The 21,277-nt window shown below is 41.8% G+C and overlaps 5 protein-coding genes and 1 long non-coding RNA gene across 6 annotated transcripts in view; 2 read left to right on the forward strand and 4 right to left on the reverse strand.

Moving 5' to 3' along the window:
- The window catches only part of LOC130531043 (uncharacterized), a 70,931-nt gene that overhangs the window by 44,315 nt on the left and 5,339 nt on the right, over positions 1-21,277 (reverse strand). The window lies entirely within an intron of this gene.
- Positions 29-1,996, reverse strand: smim19 (small integral membrane protein 19). Its single transcript, XM_057042739.1, has 3 exons — positions 1,735-1,996; positions 1,359-1,483; positions 29-660 (listed from the first exon to the last, which is right to left on the reverse strand). Exons 1-3 carry the CDS (start codon positions 1,866-1,868, stop codon positions 602-604), a joined length of 318 nt encoding a protein of 105 aa, XP_056898719.1. The 5' UTR covers positions 1,869-1,996; the 3' UTR covers positions 29-601.
- On the reverse strand, positions 2,259-6,680 carry fam199x (family with sequence similarity 199, X-linked). Its single transcript, XM_057042725.1, has 8 exons — positions 6,458-6,680; positions 5,605-5,787; positions 5,168-5,387; positions 4,878-5,036; positions 4,155-4,316; positions 3,833-4,007; positions 3,613-3,716; positions 2,259-3,303 (listed from the first exon to the last, which is right to left on the reverse strand). The coding sequence occupies exons 2-8, from the start codon at positions 5,781-5,783 to the stop codon at positions 3,130-3,132; spliced, it is 1,173 nt and encodes a 390-aa protein (XP_056898705.1). The 5' UTR covers positions 5,784-5,787; positions 6,458-6,680; the 3' UTR covers positions 2,259-3,129.
- On the forward strand, positions 6,840-10,268 carry commd5 (COMM domain containing 5). Its single transcript, XM_057042738.1, has 7 exons — positions 6,840-7,064; positions 7,238-7,398; positions 8,381-8,409; positions 8,511-8,561; positions 8,744-8,839; positions 8,928-9,003; positions 9,918-10,268. The coding sequence occupies exons 1-7, from the start codon at positions 6,953-6,955 to the stop codon at positions 10,017-10,019; spliced, it is 627 nt and encodes a 208-aa protein (XP_056898718.1). The 5' UTR covers positions 6,840-6,952; the 3' UTR covers positions 10,020-10,268.
- On the reverse strand, positions 10,516-17,257 carry atoh8 (atonal bHLH transcription factor 8). The gene is made up of 4 exons (XM_057042732.1): positions 15,502-17,257; positions 13,733-13,888; positions 13,056-13,247; positions 10,516-10,874 (listed from the first exon to the last, which is right to left on the reverse strand). Exons 1-4 carry the CDS (start codon positions 16,117-16,119, stop codon positions 10,869-10,871), a joined length of 972 nt encoding a protein of 323 aa, XP_056898712.1. The 5' UTR covers positions 16,120-17,257; the 3' UTR covers positions 10,516-10,868.
- Positions 18,220-20,088, forward strand: igbp1 (immunoglobulin (CD79A) binding protein 1). The gene is made up of 3 exons (XM_057042727.1): positions 18,220-18,711; positions 19,009-19,341; positions 19,563-20,088. Exons 1-3 carry the CDS (start codon positions 18,247-18,249, stop codon positions 19,833-19,835), a joined length of 1,071 nt encoding a protein of 356 aa, XP_056898707.1. The 5' UTR covers positions 18,220-18,246; the 3' UTR covers positions 19,836-20,088.

Consider the following 21,277-nt stretch of genomic DNA (forward strand, 5'->3'; position numbering starts at 1 on the left):
CTTTGTAGCACTGAAGGAAAGAAATTGCTCAGCTTAAGAATATTTATTCACAATCTGGCATCATTTGAGCAGTTCAGTGAAAAAAAGTTCTCTTCAAGCAAACTGTTGTGCATTGACCCCCTGCAATTGCAAATGTCATTCACAGCCTTTACACAGTTTAGAGAGCACACACAAATATGAAACGGGGTGTTAATTGGTAATACTGGTTCACAAATAGTTAGCACTTCTAGTTCTCATGCTGTGTTCGTGCTCATCAACAGTGTCACATTTTATGATCCACCCAACCCTGTTATAAATAAATGGAAGCGATCAATGAAAAATGGATCAACCTTTTTTTATTTTATTATGCAAAATTAAAATAATCTAATAATTAAAAACAAAAGAGACCAGCTTGAATCTATTTTAAAGGCTTCTGTAATATATACAAGGAAACTTTAGATTTGATGTAGGCGTATCATTCTGGAACCAACATTTCCGGCCACAAACTCGGCTCTAGCACACAAAATAGCTGAGGAGGAAACACCATAAGATCAACGCAGCTCTTTCCAAAAGGAACCAGGACAGCAGTTCTGGTCCGAGTGTGTCCCAATATGAAGTGCTGTCATTCCATGGAGAGCTGCACGCTGTCCCCCTGGCTCTGCTGCTGCTCAAATTTCCTGGCTTAATGACACATGAGAGGAAAAATGATTTAGATTAGCAAATCAAACGAGGAGTTTAAAGTTATATATGAGAGCTAAGGCCAGGTCCAGCTACAAAATGGTAGCACATTATAATTCAGCCTTCTACTTCCCAGAACTTTCCACCTTGTGTAACTTCCACGTGTCAATATTAGTGGTTCCTCCAGCTACTTAAATGACCCACAGTCCTGTTCGTGTCCAGGTAAGGAGACATGCAGCAGCTGCCCCGTGTCCTCTACTCACTCTGCCTGGGGACGGGTTCTGATCTGTGGGTGCTTGAGTTGGTCAGGTCCAGTTTCACTAACATTACATTAAAAAGTTGAGCCGACCACCATAATGAAATGAAGGACCAGGTTATTCCATCAAAGGATATTTATTCCCCGCTGCCACAGAATAGTTTTGTGCTGAATTTTTAGGTCGTGGGAGAGTTTGAGGCTCATCATCAACTTGTCCTCTCCTTGTTTGATTTTGACTTTTGTGTTTGACTTTTACATATTTATCTAGTTTGATCCTTCTCTTTGTATTGTTATCGGTACCTGGAACCACTGTTTACTTGCATTGTGCAACATTTTGGTCAACTGAGGCTATTTTGCAATGTACTAAATGAATAAACTTGACACCGAATCGAACGCGCACGGTGCTAGTGTGTTTCTGTGCGTGTTTCCAGATCACAGTGCTCACCCAGGGAGTACATTTCCAGCTGTTGACGTAGACGGACCTTCTGTAGGCTGTCATAGAAGTTTGGTTCCGTGTTGTTGCCAGCGGATGGAGGCAGCGTGAAGATGCGCATGATCTTCCTCTTGTTTCTAAATCACAGTAGAAGCGAGAGAAGACAATCATTATAACTGTTATAAATATACATTACCCTGGCGGTTACATGCAGCAATATATTAAATATCAACGTCATAACGCCGCAACAGCCATCATTTTATTACGTCGTAGGCACCGATGGGAAATAATGTGATAGAAATGACATTTTAAATATCCGAGGCGGACAAAAAGATATGATTACATGCTGACTTAATGCAAACTTGTTAATTAAAGATAAACTGCTTACTTTTTCGCGTATATCAGCAACCCAAAGCTAACCAGGATAACTAGCAGATAAACATTGGTGGCTTCATTCCAGGCTTCGTGCAAAGAATAGTCAATGTCCCCGGGCTCGTTGCCCAAAACACCATGAGCACCCATTTATAATCGATTATAAATGGGAATTACAGACACAAGGATAAATCTACCGACTGAGAGGAACTAATGAGGAAAACAACAACTGATACAGGCGACGGCGGGATATAATTGCGGTACATTCGTGTTTTACTTTATTTCCGGTTCCCATTTTTGTCCCGCCCCCATCGGCCTCTGATTGGCTGTCTCAAGGATCTTAACTACGTAATCATTTAATGTAATTTCCTGAGGGTCTCTCGCAGTGTAAAAACTGGTTAGGTGCGTTTCTGCTTTTATATTTATACATATTAATTCACTGAGGAAGTCAATTTGCTTTTTGGAAAATAACTCCATTTTCAATATAAGAATATATATCAGGTAAATACAGGCAAAAAGAAATCATGACCAAGGTAACACTTCTGAAAGCTGTTATGCAGTTATTTATTTATAACATATATGTTATCTGTATTATGATGCATGTTGTCTCAAAGACCACATTGTTACAAGGTTTAGGGCGACCATTGGAACATGCACGGCTTCAGTGCTCCCTCTAAGCCTAAAGGATGAGATGGAACCATGACTTCCAACAGACAGACCTGCCCAATTTCCCTCACATCATCATTCTTACAAGAATTTTTTTTTTAAAAATTAGACATGAAGTTTCAATGAACATTATTCCACTAACCCAAACCGCCCAAGTAAGATTGAAATAATCACCCCCATTTCTTCATATCATAGGCAAAAACCTTTCTTTTCCTCTTTCCTTCAGTCTTTAAAAGCTTCAGTGGCCCTTGACCTGTCACACTATCAGGCATGTCAAACTCAGTCCTCGAGGGCCACGATCCTGCCGGGTTTTCTATCCCACTGAATCCTCGAGGACTGAGTTTGACACATGTGCTCCAGAGGTTACCTTCTCCTAAGTGAACAGCATACAGGCAGATGTGTGTCAGCCAACAGAAGTAGCATCTCCTGACAATCATCACACCAACTCTGCAGTAAGTGTTAATGCGTTAGCATCCATGAGCAAGTCTTTGACATATCGAGCCAAGGTGACTCATTAGGTGTCTGAATTGCCAGCAGCTCCTTTATGGATGTCAGGCAGACGGTTTTATTCACTACATTTGCCACAGCTGTAGTCATGATGGTACTGACTGTGCTAACACAGAAAAGCTAACGAGTAGCCACTACAAGCTCTAACTGCTATCTACCATCAGTCAAAGGCTTATGAGGTTATAGGTGGATTAGTACCAGGGCAGGCATAGAGGGAGCACTGATTGATTCACTAGTGTCACATCAGTATGTCCAAGTCATCACAGTGGTCATCCTCCTCCGTCACTCTCAGGGACAACACCTCCTCGTTCAGAAACAGTCCACTCAGGCGCTCTTTGCGAGCCTGCCGCTGCTCTTTCAGCTGCCGCTTCCGAAGCGCCTTTTGCTGAAGTTTACGTTGCTTTGATCGTTTCTGAAAGACGGCACAACAAAACATTCACACATGATATTTAGAATAACTATCTGAACAAGACGCTAGTGTTTGACTGGAGCTACACTATCAATTATCCATCTTAAATATCCCCCCTTTAATTACTATCAACAGGTTTTCCTTTTAGCTACAACTTTTTGTACAGCAATTTACAGTCAACATGTTACTGAAAAACCTCTCATAGTCAGCTGAATTTCTCATTAGGGAATGGAAAAATATGTCACATATGTTCACTGGTGATTGGGTGGAGTAGTTTTAAACATTTTCAAACCCGAGGATCACTTTTCTTACTTTAGAATCTCGTATACGCTCTGCAGCGCTGGAAAGGTTCCCATCGCTGTAAGCTCTGCTGATGTTAGCCACGCTGCTTCCCCCACACGATGACGCGATACCACCTAGGAACAGGAGGAATTATTGGGATTATAATAGGTCAGAAATAAGTAAACTATGTCAACGGACCATGTGCTAGGATTAAAAGACTTGACTGCGACTTCAACATGAATGACCTCACCTGCTACGGCGTTGGATGTTGTCGAGCCAGTGGAGGAGCTAGCAGAGCTGACCATGCTAGCATTACTACTGCTAGCCCCACTGACACCACTGGTGCTCGCGCTACTCCTCTTCCAGCTTTCTCTAGTGCTGCTGGCTCGCTGTCTGGGGCTGTGCTCCCTGATATAGTTGCGTACCTGATGTCACGATGACAAGATAAGAATTAGATGGAAAAGAAAAAGTGGACACACTTCCAGATGTTGAGCTTGATTAGAGAGCAGCTGCAGTAATATTTGTTTTTCCTTCCAATCATTCTGACTGTAGCTTTGGTTGCTAATACCCACCTGTTTAAGTTTTTCATCAGTGAGGCAGTTGAGCTCTATGATGAACTCGCTGTCTGTGGGGGAGATCTGAGCACAGGGGTCGATGATCTTGATGATGTCTAGCTGTTCCCTCAGGCCCATCTCTGTGCTGACCTTCCGACTCAGATACTCGATGTACTCCACCTGTAAGGAGGAAATCATAGCTCATTTGTTCTGGATTTTCTGATTGAGATATTCTTCATACAGTCATGGAAACCAGTATCTTAATGCTAGTGTTACATTTTCAATGCACATTTAAAATGACTCCTCTAGCCGGGAATGTGCATTTAGTTGAGAGAAATGTAAAGGGACATTAATAACAATGCCAATAATCCAACTGAGCACATTTGTGTTGAATGTACTGAAAACAATCGAGTATCGATCCCAGGTACCGGTTTTGGGACGATACCAGCCTTATTTCAAAGTATTGGCCCTCATAATGGCTGACAATACCAGTCTCAGATACACAAAGCAAAGAATACATTTGTGTTGAGTAGAGTTCTTTGCCAGAAGATGGCAGGGCCACAGGGTGACATCACACATCGTCTCGACTTAATTTACCGATCAATGATGCCACTGACCTTTTGAAAATTTTTGCTGCCATTGCCCCTAAAAATCTGTATCAGTACACAGTCTGACAAAAGGGGTACTGAAAATCGAAAATCTCCAATAACAATAAGAATAATGCGCAAATGCATGTTTTACCTGTTCATCATTAGTCATGGAACTCCATGGCAATTCATCCAGATTGCGGTGAGGCGTGGGCTTAGGCTTCCTCTTGGAAATAAAACAGGGTGAACTTGGAATGCTTGGTATGATATCAGACAGGACGTCGCTGCCACTGGTGATGTCACTTCCTGGTAACTGGAGACACAGCAAACAATACAAAATGCAAGGAGAAATTTTGTAGCAAATGATCATAATTTTAATTGTGCAAGATCAAAGTAAATTGTACAATAAGCGTTTCTCCAATGCTAAAGTGGCAAACAACCAACCTGCCATTCAAACTCGCTGTCGGACCAGTCCCAGTAAGTGCTAATGGAGGAGGAGACGTCGCTGCACACACTACCCTCTGGAAAGAGGTCCAGAGACGTCAGATCCTGGTCATCCAAAAGGGAGTAGCAGTCATCCTGGTCCCCCACTGACACAGAGGAAAAGAGCTCCTCGCTGCACTCTGAGCTGGCAACGCTGGTTCCACAGGACGTCAGGTTCCATCTGGGGAAGACAGCAGCCAGCTGTCAATAGAACCTAAACCATGAAATGAGTTCTGGAATGCTGCATATTGCCCCCTATTTTACTTAAAATGGATGAAGATGGCTTCTACTCTGGCAACTTTGGTGTGAGTGGGAATACTTTTTCCATTCCTATCCATATTTTTGGGATTAATAATGTCCAAGTCGATGGCAAACACATTTGGTCAGGTTTTACTTGCCTATTAGTGTGGAAACGATGTAAAGGGTCCGTTCTGTGACAAGATGAGAGCTGGCAGCCAAAGTCACTGACATCGAGGGTTCCCACATCGCTCAGGTTGGCTCTTTGGGAAAGGAGAGGGAACGGCTCCTCCGGGGCCAAAAACTTCTCATACAGAGATTCAGACATGGTTTTAGACATAGACCTGCAAAAGAAACACAAAACTGTCACAGTGTTGCAATATGACCTCAAAGTTTACAAAACTGACTAACAGACTAATGTGCATAGTTGTTAAAAAAGGCCAAATATCTTTCCATGGCTGGAAAACTAAAGCGGAATGTTTGAAAAGAAACCAAGAGTTTATAAGAAATAATGTCAAATTGGAAAAGCTAATTAAGAGAGCATTTAAACTATTTCAATAACAGTGTCTAACTGGTAATAACTAGTTGGCATTTAGATAACCGAAATCTCTTTTTAAATGGACGATATGAAGCCAAACTGGACCTGAAAATGTTCTACTGAAGATGGCGAAGCTCTTCGGAAAACACGTAAATCACGTACGGGCAGCTGCTTTTAACGCCAACGCTACTTTCGGTGTAAACAATGCGTTTGTGTAAGAGGACACACAGGTGAGAATCCAAAAATAAGATGTAGTTATTAAGTACAACTAGTGTGCGAACTACACGAAAACACAACAGTCTTTGCGATCCCAACGTTACAACGTTAGCCCTGTGCTAACGTAGCTAATGTCTGCCTATCCTTTACAGAGCCAGGAAACTATTTTTCTGGAATCTTTGCTAATTCCGACTTCTCTTGGAAGCAGCTTGGAAACTTCAAATTGTCACCTTCCATAGCTGGCTGCATTAGAAACGTACCTTTCGTTGTGAAACGGTCATGTCTACGACCTCCATTTGCAATTTGATTCTTTAACAGATTATCAGCAGAAGAACCGCGAGACTACACAAGAAAAATACGTCATATGACGAGAACACAGATCCTCCTCATCATCGTCGTCAGCGTCTTCTTCTTCGATCCATTTGAGCAGCTATTAATAGTAGAACTCTTAGCTTTTCATTGTCAAGTCAATTGATTTTTGAAAACGCAATTTTCACTTAATAATGCACCACATTTTAGTCAGTCCACGTGTCTATAAACATTTGAATATTTTGACATCGAAATAAAGTATTTTTATTTATTTCATTACCAAAACATTCCTTCGCTTCGCCCTGCATTGCGTCACTTCCCTTTTGCGACGGAAATGACTGCCTGTCATGTGATAAATGTGAAACGTAACATACATTTTAGCTGTTGCTCTCTTCAAATTGTTATTTCTCTTTTTTTCATCCGTATGTGCAGTATTTTACTGCACAATGGCCACAAAGGACAGCACCTTTTTAGGAAGCAGAATACCTCCAGAGGTAGATTCACTGTCGAAAAATCTAAAGGATGTGGATCAAGAAACATTCAGGAAAATACTGAAAGGTAAATACAAGTGATGCGACCAGAGGAAAAAAAACATGAAGTGAGTCGTGCTACGTATTAGCAGCTGCAGGTATGAGGTTATAAATGCAGCAAGAAATGAAAAACACCGTGAAAAACACAGTGTTCAGCTGCAGGTGTGAAGCACATAATAGAGGTGTGTGTTGTGTGTGCAGTCGTGGTCAGCGCTCTGGAGGGGAAGGACTGCAGGGAGGCCATGAAGACGGTTGCAGATAACACTTCCATCCCTCACGACAGGCTCAGTCACGTCGTGGCGGGGATGTACAGAGTCCTGACTGAGGCTACCCGCATCCCCACATCATCACTTAAACAGGAGGTAGGGGGATGTTTTAATGTGCTGGGGCATATGTATTTATGATATGTATTAACTGTGCGTGTCTTTATTCCAGAATGATGAGTTGAGTTATTGTGAGTTAATTGGTTATTAAAGGTTTCCGGGGGGGGGTTGTTTGTTTTTAATATTCTATTGGGTATTGGGCTGTAGTAGCCTACAACTAGTTTATATTTAATCATATACTGTCAAAGCAAATCGTATCTTGATTCACGGTTTACATTGCTTCTCCACCAAAGTCCTTAACAAATGGGCAAACAACAACACAGCCAGTCTCCCAAGTGCATGGAGGTAAATATTAAACAGCTAGTGGACACTACACTGGTCAGGATTCTTATTTTTATCAATCAAGCTCTGGTTGATGAGAACCTGGGGAGGTGTGTGTGTTACTGGCCTCAGGAAAACATTGCAATTACAAGGGTCTGCAGTTGTGACCTCATTTTAGCTGATGTGGCTACTTCAGATTTTTGCCCGATTCTATAGTTCTTGCTGCAAAAACAACAGTGTTGTTTTAGTTCATTTGAAATTGGGTTGAGAGGGAAGTTTTATTAGAACCATCTCAGGAAATTTAACAATAATAGTGATTTGAGCACAGTGCAGGAAGAGTGTTTGTGTCACTATGAGCTCAGGGCACCACTTCAACACTGTGCACGTGATGGATGATTTTTCATGTTACCTTTCCATTTCCACAGCAATGAATAGACACACTTACAAATTCTTTAGCATGTTTTTGAATTGTGAATAATCATGATTCATTCACAGAAACAGTGTGAATATTCTTATAATCCCCCATAAATAATAATTTGACATTGCTGACTTTTTGTCATGAATATTATTTTTGTTGTAAATCTGAAGCAGCTTTGTCCAAATGTGCATTAACATTGTTCTTCTGAAATAAAGACAATTGTGTGATATTTTAATGGATTAAATTCTTAATCCTCACTTCCTGTTTTTTGTTTCTCTTCAGGTCTTCAAAGAGGATCTCAGAGAACTGAGGTAAAGACGTCACATATTACACTCTAGATGCACAAATAGGTTATTTATTTAGATTCCACAAGTTTTGATTGAGGAATCTATTTTTGTCCCCTTTTCACCAGGATATCTGAAGACTTTATCACCGATTTGGCAAGTGTGGTTTTTGGCAATCGGTAGGTTGAGTTTACATCCTCATACTTTTATTCATTCACATTATTAGTCGGTCAGTATCTGACCCAGACATCTCTAAATTTAGATGGGTCAAATTCCCCTTTTGAGGCCATTTGCTTTGTAAAATGATTTTTTTCCTCAAAACATTCAAGTCACTGTCTTACAAACCTTTTGTCACTTGAAGACGTGCAGCTTTAGAAGCAGCATTGGCCATGAACGATCCCCACTTCCCCACTATGGAAAGCTTGAGATGGAGAGTGGATGTAGCCATTTCCACAAGGTAAAGACCACTTGTCTGATTTTGACATGTAGCCTTTCTAACAAAGTGTAAATTAGATTTATTACAGCCGTACTGTTTGTCCTCACAGTGCTTTGGCCCGCGCCCTGCAGCCTTCCGTCTTGATGCAGATGAAATTATCAGATGGGAGTTTTCAGAGCTTTGAGGTACATAATATGGTCTTTTTACAATTTTCAAATTCAATACATATCATCTTAGATTCGGGGTTTGTTTAAATTGCATTATCATTGATTTTGGTTTTATACAAGTTATTTTCCACAAATGTAAACTTGAGGTCGTTTTTTGAATTCTGCAACACTACCCTCTAGAGGTTTAATTGAAAATGACACATTGTCAAAGTGTACAGAAGATAGTGAGTTTGAGGGACTTTTATTTGAGGCACAACTCAAGCTTCCCTCATGTTGTCAATCCAGCAATGTTGGGTTTTCTCCCTTGAGCTACGCCAGTTTTATCATGGTCTGAATGAAGGAAGATGTCAGACAACCAGAATGGGTTTCATTTATGCTTCAGTTGCTGCTTCATCATTACAATAAGAACTTGTGCCTTTATGGATGTCTTACAGGTGATAAAATTTAATGGTAAGGTGTGGAACCTAGTTTTAGAGCCCCAGTAGACCCTCAATTGACCGTTGTCCAGTGAGGTGGTAATATTGACAAGAATTACTATGATTAACTGGAGTCTGCATTTAGCTTGATCTCGGCAGGAATCATAGTTGTACCAGATGTAGGTGCAACAACAGAAACATGCAGTTGTTAATTATTTGCTCTGATAAACCGATATAACAATTCAGAGTGCAACATTTCAATTACCGGGGATGGAACTGAAGGCAGATTCAGCACAAAAAAGCATCAAATAAATTGTTTGAGCAAAATTATTATTTGTGATAACACAGCATCTCACTAAATATAAGCAAAAACTTTCCAACAGGTTCTTTCAAAATGTTTTTTGTCGCCTTTTGGCTCTTCGATCTGAGATTCCTTAGATTCCTTAGATTTACTTAAATCAACTATGTATAAAAATATGTGAATCGTCTGTGTGATACTGTTGTTTTCCTGTTCAGGTGCGTATGTCTAGATTCCAGGAGCTTCGCTACAATGTGGCTTTAATTCTGAAGGAGATGAATGATCTGGAGAAGAAAAGCATTCTCCAAATTCAAAGCTGAATTTCCCCTGCAGGGTTGTAAATAAGTCTGGATGTTGCGTGATAATAAAACCTGTCTGCCATGATGCTGCGCCCTGACGGCGTCCACTGATCTGTTTCTAAAGTCACATCATCTCCAACAATTTCTGGCCTTGGTTAAATATAAGAGGCAAATGGCCATTTATTCACTACTTTTAGATTTTTCTATGTATGTACCATGTTTGTCCAATTTATTTTCAAAAAATGTAAATTTATAAACCATAAACCAGAATTCTGAGTCTGCAGCTTTAATTCGGACAACTGAGATGTTTCGCGGTTCATCAGGAATTTATAAAAAAAAAAAGAAAAACTGTACAACAATCTCAAAAAGGATTTTTCCTCTTCAGTAATCTAAATAAACCTCTGTCTGGGAGAACATAAACATAAAAAGCCCTAGATGGATCCGGCAAGTGGAAAACATCTTTTAAGAAACCTTTATGGGGATTTTAGTTTATGTAAAGAACAAAAAGGCTCCACTCTAAAGTATAAAGGTGTTTATTGAATAAACACAGTTGGTATATCTTACAGTACAACATACAGAGTATAGAACAGTCATCTAACACTAAACATGTTGAACTATTGTGTAACTACAGTGAGTCAGTATTCTGAATTCAACATGTTTTATCTCTAAGTCATTGATTGTGTGACATTTAGTCCTAACTCTTTATGTTGGCAGGAAATCCACATATATAAACATGGTATTTACAAAACAATAGAACTATCACATCAATGTTGTTATCTATGTTCTGTTATTCTCAGGCTATCGCCGTCGGTCCATCGCCGTGACGACGTATCCATTCATTTGTGCCGTAGCTGTTCACTGATACCAGCTTCACTCCTGACAGAAAAAAAACACATTTGAATCAACTTACAAATTAACAAATCTATTAAATAAAAGTTGCCTGGAGCTTGTTCTCCTCAGACAACCGACTGCGTCTAACAGTTATTGTAACCTCAGTCGGTCCAAAATCAGCTCAACTTTTGCTGTTGCCAGAGTGTGAAGACCCGAAACGATTGTGTTTAAAGATGATACAACGTCTCGTGTTAATATACTGTGATATTGAATTAAACAGTGGTCCCACTAGTTACAAACAGCTGTGAATCTGCTGGGAAACCACAAAAACAGAGATGTGCACTCCAGATGCCCACAGTTTGTATATTCTTCTACCCCAGCTGGATCATCAGTTATTGTCAGTGTATAAGCTGCCCCAGCAGGAGGTGGAGGCCATCTGGCTCTGATGCTCTCAGCCAGATCACCAGCCTTTTGATTTTACTTTTGATTTTATTTTTATACTTCAAATTAGAAGAATCGGCGGAGGGTTGCTCCTTAGTACGGCTCACAAATTTAGAGCTTCAACAAAGCAATATGGTGGTAAAAGAATCACTACTCCTCTAAAAGAGAGAAACCGTCTAGCGCTGATCACCAAAGAATTAAAGTTCAGAGGTAAAAATCACTCCTGGCTCTGCTATTCTAAGAGTTTATTAACAACATGACAACACACATGATTTATTTAAACCGTTTTTGAACTGCTGCTTCTTTTGTTGCAATGATGAGTTTTCCTGTAACTTATGAGGTCATTTTTCCTAAAACTCAACATCTTTGTGAATGAAGTCAGTGTTGACCCGTCAGGGTTGTGACGACGCCTCTCAGAACCGGCGAGAAGCCTCACTGCTGCTTTTTAACTATTTGGAGGAGGAGAGAGACTTCAGGGGCATGCTGGACAGAGCGAAACGTGGACAAGACGAGCCTGGATCTGCTCAAGGTTTCCTCCTGTTCAATAGGGAGATTACCCTGGTGACCATCACACACACTATGGAGTTGATTTGAACTAAAGAAAGGTGTCTTTGTTCAGAGAGGCTAACCCGGGGAGAGATTTCAATATTAATATGCAAAACATGTTACACACGTGTGCACATGTTCAACAGCGCTGCCTCCTTTTTATTGTGTATGAATCACAGAATGCCACACACACACACACACCACACACACACACACACACACACACACACACACACACACACACACACACATTCCTCTGCAGCACATCCTCTATTCTACCTCTCCAGGCCATCAACCCCAACAAACTTTAGAAAGAGGAAGGGAAAAACCGTCATCATCAGATCATCAGCCTGTCAGGCAGCAGCAGCTGGTGGAAACAGGCAGAGGTGTGTGTGTGTGTGTGTGGTGTGTGTGTGTGTGTGGTGTGTGTGTGTGTGTGCATGCGTGTCTGTCTGTGTGTGGTTTTAGTTTGCGTGCCTTTTCTCTGCCCTCTGCCCCTTCGTGGCGCCAGTTCCACTTCCCCCTCCATTCTAAACATCTGGTGTCTGGAACTTTCAGTGCGCGCACACACACACACATACACACATGCGTGCGCGCACACACACACACTAGCATTCACACAGAGAAGTTGCTGGCAAACAGAGAAATCAAACAATAACACTACATAAATGTGATGCAGGACGTAAACACTTCACGCTGTATTTATTGTTACTACCTCCATTCTTTCTTTGTACACTGTAAAAAATGAACAAGAGTTGAGACTTTGTACAGGGGACCCCACAGCACATTTTAGAAACAAAATAAAGTGCTTTGTGACTCATTGTTGTTCAAGGCCGTGAGATAAGACTTGAACATGTTTCAAAGTTTAATGTTTTGCCAACTCTTCAAGCAGAAGGTTTAAAATGTTTTGTCACATTTAAAATTAAACCTCAACACTGACTTCATTTCGTTCTCAACATGCAGAATGTGGATTTTTGACTCCTAACATATGCGTGGAGACGCTGAGCTTTGAAAGAAAGCAACGCAAGTACTGAGTTCATGAGGGGGTTTTGATAATTACCGCTACATTAATTATTATTGATATAGTCAAACTTGATTGAATGGTAAAAAAAAAGTCTTGAGTTCTTCTGAGTTTGAGCAAAACCCCGAAGTTCCGACCCTTTAAACTATGTTAGATTTGACTTGATTTGACTCTTTGATTTTGACCTCCAACCCTCCCCTCTGACAGTGCTTACTCACTTTCCTTTTCTTGCTCCGGCCCTCGGCCTGCAGGGTCCTGGTACATTGTTCCACACACTGAGAGAAGTTCACGCTGTTGTGGTCGTTGCTGTAGTCCAGCTCAGCCAGCTGTGCCAAGGACAGGATGTAGTTGCAGGCTATACGCAGAATAGCCAGCTTTGAGAGTTTCTGGCCATATGAGTAACATGGCACCTTGGGATGGAAAGAAATGGAGGATTTGGGATTTTAATGTGACAAGTTAACCAATTGAATTGGTTAATGTCAGATAACTAAAGGTCAGTGTAGATGACACTAGCAAAAACACAACTTTGTATGTGCGAAGAAAAATAGGGCTCCATCAACAATCAACTCACATTTGGTTTATGGAGGGGAAAGTAAAGGAAAAGGACAGGAACCTTCAAAACAATAGCAATGTGCACTTGTCTGTCTTCCAGTCATGTTTCAGCAGCTGTTTCTCCTGACATGTTCTTGCCATGTTAGTGCTTTTGGACTTTCAAACATCAGAGTTCTGTCTACAGTGTCTCTGAGGGGGGATAGATTCTGATGAGCGTCTGTCTGTGGAACATATGTGTGCGTGTTGGGAGTTCAATTTACATCCAGGACAGGTTCTGGAGTTAAAGGAGTCAACATGTGTGACCTCTAATTAGTGATGTTTCAGTCATGACGGAGGACCTGACCTGCTTCCTGAGGGCCTCGAACGCAGCACTGATGGTGTGGACGCGAGTTCTCTCCCGGGCATTAGCCAGCAGCCTCCTGGTCTGCTGGATGGCTTTGACCTCTTGAATTTGTCCAGGTCCATCTTCTGTCAGTCCAACCCGCTTCCTGGGTGATTCCTGAGTGTAGACGAGAGAGCTGATCAAAACAGGCTCAACACTCTAAATTGAACACTTGTGTTCCATGAGTTCAAGTGTGACTGTCACAAAAGCGACATTGTCATCCGAGACTCGTCCACAGTGCGTCCGTCATTTGATTATCACCAGTGTACAGAAACGTCTGTTAATATTTTCTTCTTGGGTCATTTGAGGCATAAATTATTCAACAACTTAAATAAACTAAACTTAAATAGAGGCTGTGAACTTTCCTCTAATCAAACCTGGTTGGGATGGTTACTGTCACATTTGTGGGGGCTTTGCTGGACTTCGGAGACTTTTTTCTCCTACATTTTCTCCTTCTTGTGCTCTCAAAACCCTCAACTTTTATGGTGACTTGGTTATTGGGTAAATAAGCCTTGTGACAAAGTATAACTTAGCAGTTATTAGTAAAAGTGAGTAGTACTATTATTAGATTTGTTATCAATATACTTTTTTTTTCAATCCATATAAACAAATTAAACCACCTCAGTTGACTTTGTGGTAGGATTAAGGACCAGATCTTCACTTTGGAATCTGGGGTAAATGTGGTTAAAACCACTGATAATGGATCATCATCGTCGAGGCTGAAATGTCATATTGCATGACTAACTGATCAGGTGCTTAGTTGACTTCTCCTCGCCCACATCGATACCCCGCCTGGCGTCTACGATGTCACAAGATTTATTTCTGTCCAGTGTTGCATTCACTTTTCACTAAGGTCTTGTGTTGATGTCGGGACAGTCAGACCACCAAAGTTTCTCTAGCTGCCCCTAATGGTTCCCAATCCATTGATGGACCAACCTGGTCGTTCAGTCTCTTCCTGTCATCAGCTGATCTCATTCTTTAGGCCCATATTGTTCCTGGACCTGAGCAACCCCAGATCAGAGCTGCCCCCCGTCAGCTGGCCTCTCTTCTTACCCCGATGCCCCCGTCACTCTGGAGGAGGGTAAATCTGGACTCATCAGATCACCTGACCTTCTTCCATTGAGTCCGGTCTTTATGCTCCCCAGTAAATTCAAGCCTTTTTCCCCTGATTAGCCTCACTGATTAGTGGTTTCTTAAGGCTCCACAGCTGTTTAGTCCCTTCAGTTCCTTCAGAAAAGAGTTCACTCTTTAACACAGCCCTCAGGCCTACTGTTGGGTTACTATGATCTGATTTCACCAAACCTTGAAGTGATCAACGATTGTGATCCTTCAGGATTGTATCCCGACCTCATTTCTTCCTCAAAGACAATGGTCCCCCTTCAGTTTTTAATAATTTTTTGCACAGTTCCGAACCCAATCTTAGCAGTTTCTGCATCCCCCAGATCTTTTCTGTGCTTGATGCAGCTGATGATTTGACCCTCCTCAAACAGACGAACAGCTTTTTCACGATGCGTCCTTCTAAATGGTTGTTTAAGAAAGCTCAGAGGCTCCTCAGTGCATCAGTTGGGGTTAAGTAACTTGCTGCCAGCTGAAAAATCATCACCCCTGCAGTAATTATCCAATAGGCTCCTAAATATTTGCTTAGTTGAATCCAGGTGGTGACTTTCCTTTTTGGCCAGGGAGCGTATAACATAGAAACATCTGAGAATGTGCACAGAACATAAACTCACCTTGAGCGACTGGACCTGAGGATCCATGTGGTTGTGATACTGGGGGGTCTGGGATGCTCTGGGGCCAGGCAGAGTTGCAGTTTGGCCTGCTAAAGAGGGCTCCTGGTTGCCTGGTGAGCGACTGCTGCTGCTACTGCTGCTGGTGGATGTTGACAGGGTGAACGGTGAGCAGAGGCCCAGTTTGAGTCTGTTGGTCAGAGGCTGAGAGATGGCTGGGGGCCACTGGGAGATCTCCAGGTTGGGGAATGTGGAGGCAGGTAACTGGGCCATTTTAGATGGAATGGCAGGTAAATTGATGCCAATTCTCATGTCTATAGCGGCGCTCTGAGCGAGAGCCAGGCTGCCTTCTGGTAGTCCTGACAGGATCCCTGGAGTACTGGCCATTACGTCCTGGGACATGATCAGCTTCCTCTGCAGTGGAGCCAGCATGCTGATGTCACAAGTCTGAATATCATCTGCCATGTCGACATCGGACATTTCCGATGGAAAGGTTTTTAACCTTTTAGGCTCCCTGGACTTCCTCTTGAACTTCTTATTAGGCTCTGGTGCTGTGATCAGGGTCGGCTCTTCATTAATGGATCGAGCCCAGGTGTTACACAGTGGATGAGGGTTTTTCATTTTCCAACACTTAAAGAATGATCCAAACTCAAGAAAGACAATATAAAAGAAAGCAAAGTATACAGGCTGAATACAGGGCCCTAAGACTCTTTACACATTTAAGTTCAACAAGGGTTTTAAAGTAGTGCACGTCCTTACTGAGAGGACAGCAACCGTTGTTCCGTGTGAGAAACTTTCTACTTTTAAATACACTTTATACTATAAGTCCGAGTTTTAAACAGTAATACAAGCTTAAAACCTTTAAATCCTCAGATGCCACATGTGTAATAGAAGCTGTGGAGCAGCACTGACAGACGTGTTGCTTTTATTACTTGAACTTTACTTGCCAATTTTATGTGGCTCCACTCTGTCTGCATAACAGCATCCTGAATAATCCACATTAAAAGACCAAGTCATACATAACATCTGCTCCTCTGCAGAGTTGTCCCTCAGGATTGACTTTTTTTTCTTCCTTCAGCTGTTTCTCTCAGTGTGAGCTGCAGGGCTGCAGCCGAGCTGTCTGTGTGTGGCTCCAGTCTGTCTGCATAGCAGCACTGAGAATAACCCACATTGATACACACACTGAACTGTGAGCACCAACAGGCTGCAGCTCTTATGTTCACTTTCCAAAGTAACTACAGAGAGATTAAATAGATAGATAGATAGATAGATAGATAGATAGATAGATAGATAGATAGATAGATAGATAGATAGATAGATAGATAGATAGATAGATAGATAGATAGATAGATAGATAGATAGATAGATAGATGCAACTGTAAATACTTCACTGCACCTCTAATAAAATCTATCACAAGAGCAACAATTAGTTAAAAGGGCAAGTGATGTGGTCCAATAATGATGATGATGATAATGATGATGATGGGGGGGATCTTGTCCTCTGCATGTTGTCCTTGTTGTGATTTATTCCCCAGAAAGTTTCTTCAAAGGTGACGTCTGCCCAGGGAATTCCTCAGCTCAGAAAATCGCGTGTTGACCGTGTCGACAATGGAACTGAAAAAAACTGTAATCCACAAAAGTTTCATGAGTTCGGGGTTCTGCTGTCAGTGGCTCCGCGTCTGCCTCACAGCCCCGATGCCTCCGCGCTGCTGCCCCGGTGACAACTGGAGCTTGAGCCCCTGTGGTTGCTGGCGTCTGGCTGGCTGGAGAGAGAGAGAGGGGGGGCAGAGAGAGGGAGAAAGAGAGAGATAGAGGGAGGGAGGGAGCAAGAGAGAGAGAGCATGGTTCCTGTTGTTTTGTACTGGGACTGTTTCTTAAAGGTTAACTGCAGAGTTGGTCCGTCTAATGTGTTAAAAATAATAAAGTGCATTAATAATGGCTTTACTTATGAAAAACTTCTTAATGTGCCAGTTTCAGTTCCCAAAAATGGTATAATGTGGAGTAAGATTTGTTCATTGTCATAAAATAACCACACATTGATAAGTCCTCATCAGCTGTTATATATTAGCATCTATACTAATGTTTGCATTCATGCCTGGCTGCATGACTCTATACAATGAATCAAGAAATCTGTTGTGTTTTTAATGCACTGTTTTGTTGAGTAAGGCATTTAATCATCTATGTATTTAAATAATACCATAAACTTTCAATTGAGAAGTTTAGGAAAGCCTTGACAAAAATACTGGTTTTCGTGTGGCTGCCAAAATCCTGTCCAAAGTTTTAAAAATTGTTTTCCCTGCTTAGTCTCCTTCAATGAAAGACATGTTGAGTTATCTTACACCCACGCCCGGCCTCATGCTGGCGTAACACCAAATAACGAGCCAAAGTATCAAAGTTTTGATTCAAAGCAAAGAACAATATTCACTTTGCTACATTGAACTGCAACTTCCTCCTATACTACCAGTATCAATTAACTTCAACCAGTCAGTGACTATAGAAAGAAATACAAAATGCTTGAGTATTGTGAATAAAAGTGGCTGTCAAAATTACCATCTTAAAGGCTATTGAACCCATTTTATTAATGAATCCTGACGGTCAACCCATTCTGATTGCTGCTTATCTGACGAATCAGGGTATTGCGGTCCCTGTCGCCACCCATGCGATATAATCCTCGCCAGCTGGTGGCAGTAGTGCACCTTAGATGTTTTGGTAAGTGTCAAATAAGCCTCGAAGAAGAAGGAAAACAATATGGCGGAAAGCGCAGACACCGAACATTCCAAACTGCCCTCTAATTTAGGAGAAGAGCCTTTAAATTTATCAGTCTTACTCGATCGTGGATGGAAGATTTTTGAAGATGTAGACAATACAAATGAGGCACTCAACTCCGATGCTGTCCAGAATAAAGTAAAGTCAGGCCTGAGTATGTTGGAAGAAGCGTCACGAATGGTAGCTCAGCTCAACCTTTTCAGTCGCAATGAAGAGCTTGAAGAAATAGCCACGGTGGACCTGAAGTACATGCTGCTTCCAGCTCTGTTAGGTGCACTGACACTGAAGAAAATTAACCGAGACAAGCGACTAGAAATAATCCAAGCCGCCCAGGCTTACTTTAATGATTTCTTGAAGAGATGTAAAGAATACAACGTGACAGATTTTGAACTGCCCAAATCAACGGATGAAAACAGAAGCCCCGGCGCAGGAAGTGACCTGTCTACCGTAAGTTGTCTGGATATATCATCGCAAATCAAACACATCGTATAAACCGTTTCCAAAGATTTAGTCTATAAATGAATCACAACTTACCTACACATTTGCACCATCTACAGCTACCTTAGCTGGTTCTAAACCTCTCAACAACATCCCTTACCTGATGGAACTAGATGATTGTTAAGTTCTTGATACAGGCGTACTAACCCTTTCATTTATTCATTTTTACTCGTGATAGGCAGGAAACACGTAGCAATAGCACAGAAATGAATGAGCCAAAACTGTGAGGTGTGCTTGCTGTTCCAGGTGGGGCCCTCCTCAACAGACCTGGTTTCCATGGCAGTTCAGAGACGAGCAAAGATAGAACGCTACCGTCAGAAGAAGGAGCTGGAATCGAGGCTGACTGATGTCCAGCGAGCCGTTGAGAGTGGGCAGGCGGATGAGGAAGCTACCAGAGATTTTTATCTTCTCAATATAAAGAAATGGATTACTGTGGGTCTGGAGGAACTAGAGAGCATTGCCCAGGAGGTGGAGATCCTCAGGAGCATGGGTGGAGGGAACCAAGGTGCTACCAGGCGGCCTGCTCAGCCAGTCCGACCTCCCATGAAGCCATTCATCCTAACCAAAGATGCTCTACAGGTGGGTTTATGTATAGAGGACACTCGAGGTGCTAGCTGGTTTTTCTGATTTGATTAGTAACAACAATAACATCTTTTTAGAATTGGTATTTTGTTAACAGAAAACACAGGTGAAAGTAATGACTTATTATTTTCCATTGTATATGTAGAGTTTTTTCTAATTTGTATTTGATTTCTGTTTTTTAAGTGTTTGCTTTTCTTTTTTTTTTGCTTCATCCACAGGCTCAGGTGTTCGGGTCTGGGTACCCGAGCCTTCCCACCATGTCAGTAGATGACTGGTATGAACAGCACAGAAAACAAGGGGGCCTTCCTGACCAGGGCATACCGAGGAAGGTCCCTGTGGAGGAGGACCCTGTGGCTGAGGAGAGAGAAAAGGAAGAAAAGGAGGAAAAAGAGGACAAAGATGATGAGGAAACATTAATGAAAGCCAGAAACTGGGATGATTGGAAAGACACTCACCGTAGAGGTTATGGAAACCGCCACAACATGGGTTAAATTTAACAGAACTTCCTCTGCCTTCATTGAAATTGTAATGGTGTTTGGAAGTTGATGTTCTTCATATTGTGAAGATCACATGATCAGATCAATTAAGTCATAACGCCCGTGCAGTTAAGACAATTATGAAGAATATTAATTTCTGTCGTTGCAATACTGTCAAAGTAGCAACAAAACTGTTAAAACGTTGGAGATCTTGTAAAGTTTTTATGTTCTAATATTCATTCTTCATTAAATGCAATTGCCAAATGTCTTTGGTGTTCTGATGTTAAGATGAGACATCGTTGAGCTACGCAAGCTGGAAACTGTGGATTTACAATACGAGCCATAAGAGCCATTCTGCAATTTGTTTAATTAATTACAATTAGCTTATCCTTAAACCGGGCGGCACGGTGGTGTGGTGGTTAGCACTGTTGCCTCACAGCAAGAAGGCCCCGGGTTCGATCCCCGGTTGGGACTGATTGGGGACTTTCTGTGTGGAGTTTGCATGTTCTCCCTGTGCCTGCGTGGGTTCTCTCCGGGTACTCCGGCTTCCTCCCACAGTCCAAAGACATGCATGATTGGGGATTAGGCTAATTGGAAACTCTAAATTGCCCGTAGGTGTGAGTGTGAGAGTGAATGGTTGTGTGTCTGTATGTGTTAGCCCTGCGATTGACTGGCGTCCAGTCCAGGGTGTACCCTGCCTCCGCCCATTGAGCTGGGATAGGCTCCAGCCCCCCCGCGACCCTCAGTGGAGGAACAAGCGGTAGAAAATGAGTGAGAGTGAGTGAGTTATCCTTAAACCTAGTTTCATTTTGAGCAACTGCCAGACAAGACAACAGTGATGTCACCATCCTGCAGGGAATTGAGTTAAGGTGGCGCAGTAGTGAGCAGAGGATGTTTCCACAGCAGACGTTCTAGAGATGGAAGGAGCAGAATCTCTGCAGTGTTAGAATTGTTTAACATCAAATCCGGAATTGCTGAAAAAGCACAAACCTCATTGTAAAAAAAAAAAAAATTTTAAAAAAATTGATTTTTCTCTGGATTAAACATTTTGTGCAACTTTCATCCACTAAAACCTCTTGAACAGTTTCTCTAGATGACAAAATATATAAGGTTTATTGAATGTCCAATACTACAATCTCAATCTATTAAAAAAGTTACCAACGAGCTAAAAGTAAAGGTATTTTTGTAGCTGTATAAAATGTGAAGTAATATCCATAGAGGTCGGGTGGTGGTGTAGCATCTGCAGATTCCTTAAAAGTGAAACAATGGCACTGTATGAGGAACTGCCTTCGTTTGAGCAAATATTCGTTTGAATCGCGTTCACTTAAACAAAAAGCAGCGCTTGTTTGTATATGATAGGTATTTATGCTTTTATTTGCCCGTGTCTGGTGACCTGGGGGTGACCTGGAGAGCCTGATCCGACCCTGGACAGCTCAACAGTTAGTAGAACAACGTGG

This window comes from Takifugu flavidus, chromosome 9 (assembly GCF_003711565.1).
Source record: "Takifugu flavidus isolate HTHZ2018 chromosome 9, ASM371156v2, whole genome shotgun sequence".
Classification (NCBI taxonomy): Eukaryota; Metazoa; Chordata; class Actinopteri; order Tetraodontiformes; family Tetraodontidae; genus Takifugu; species Takifugu flavidus.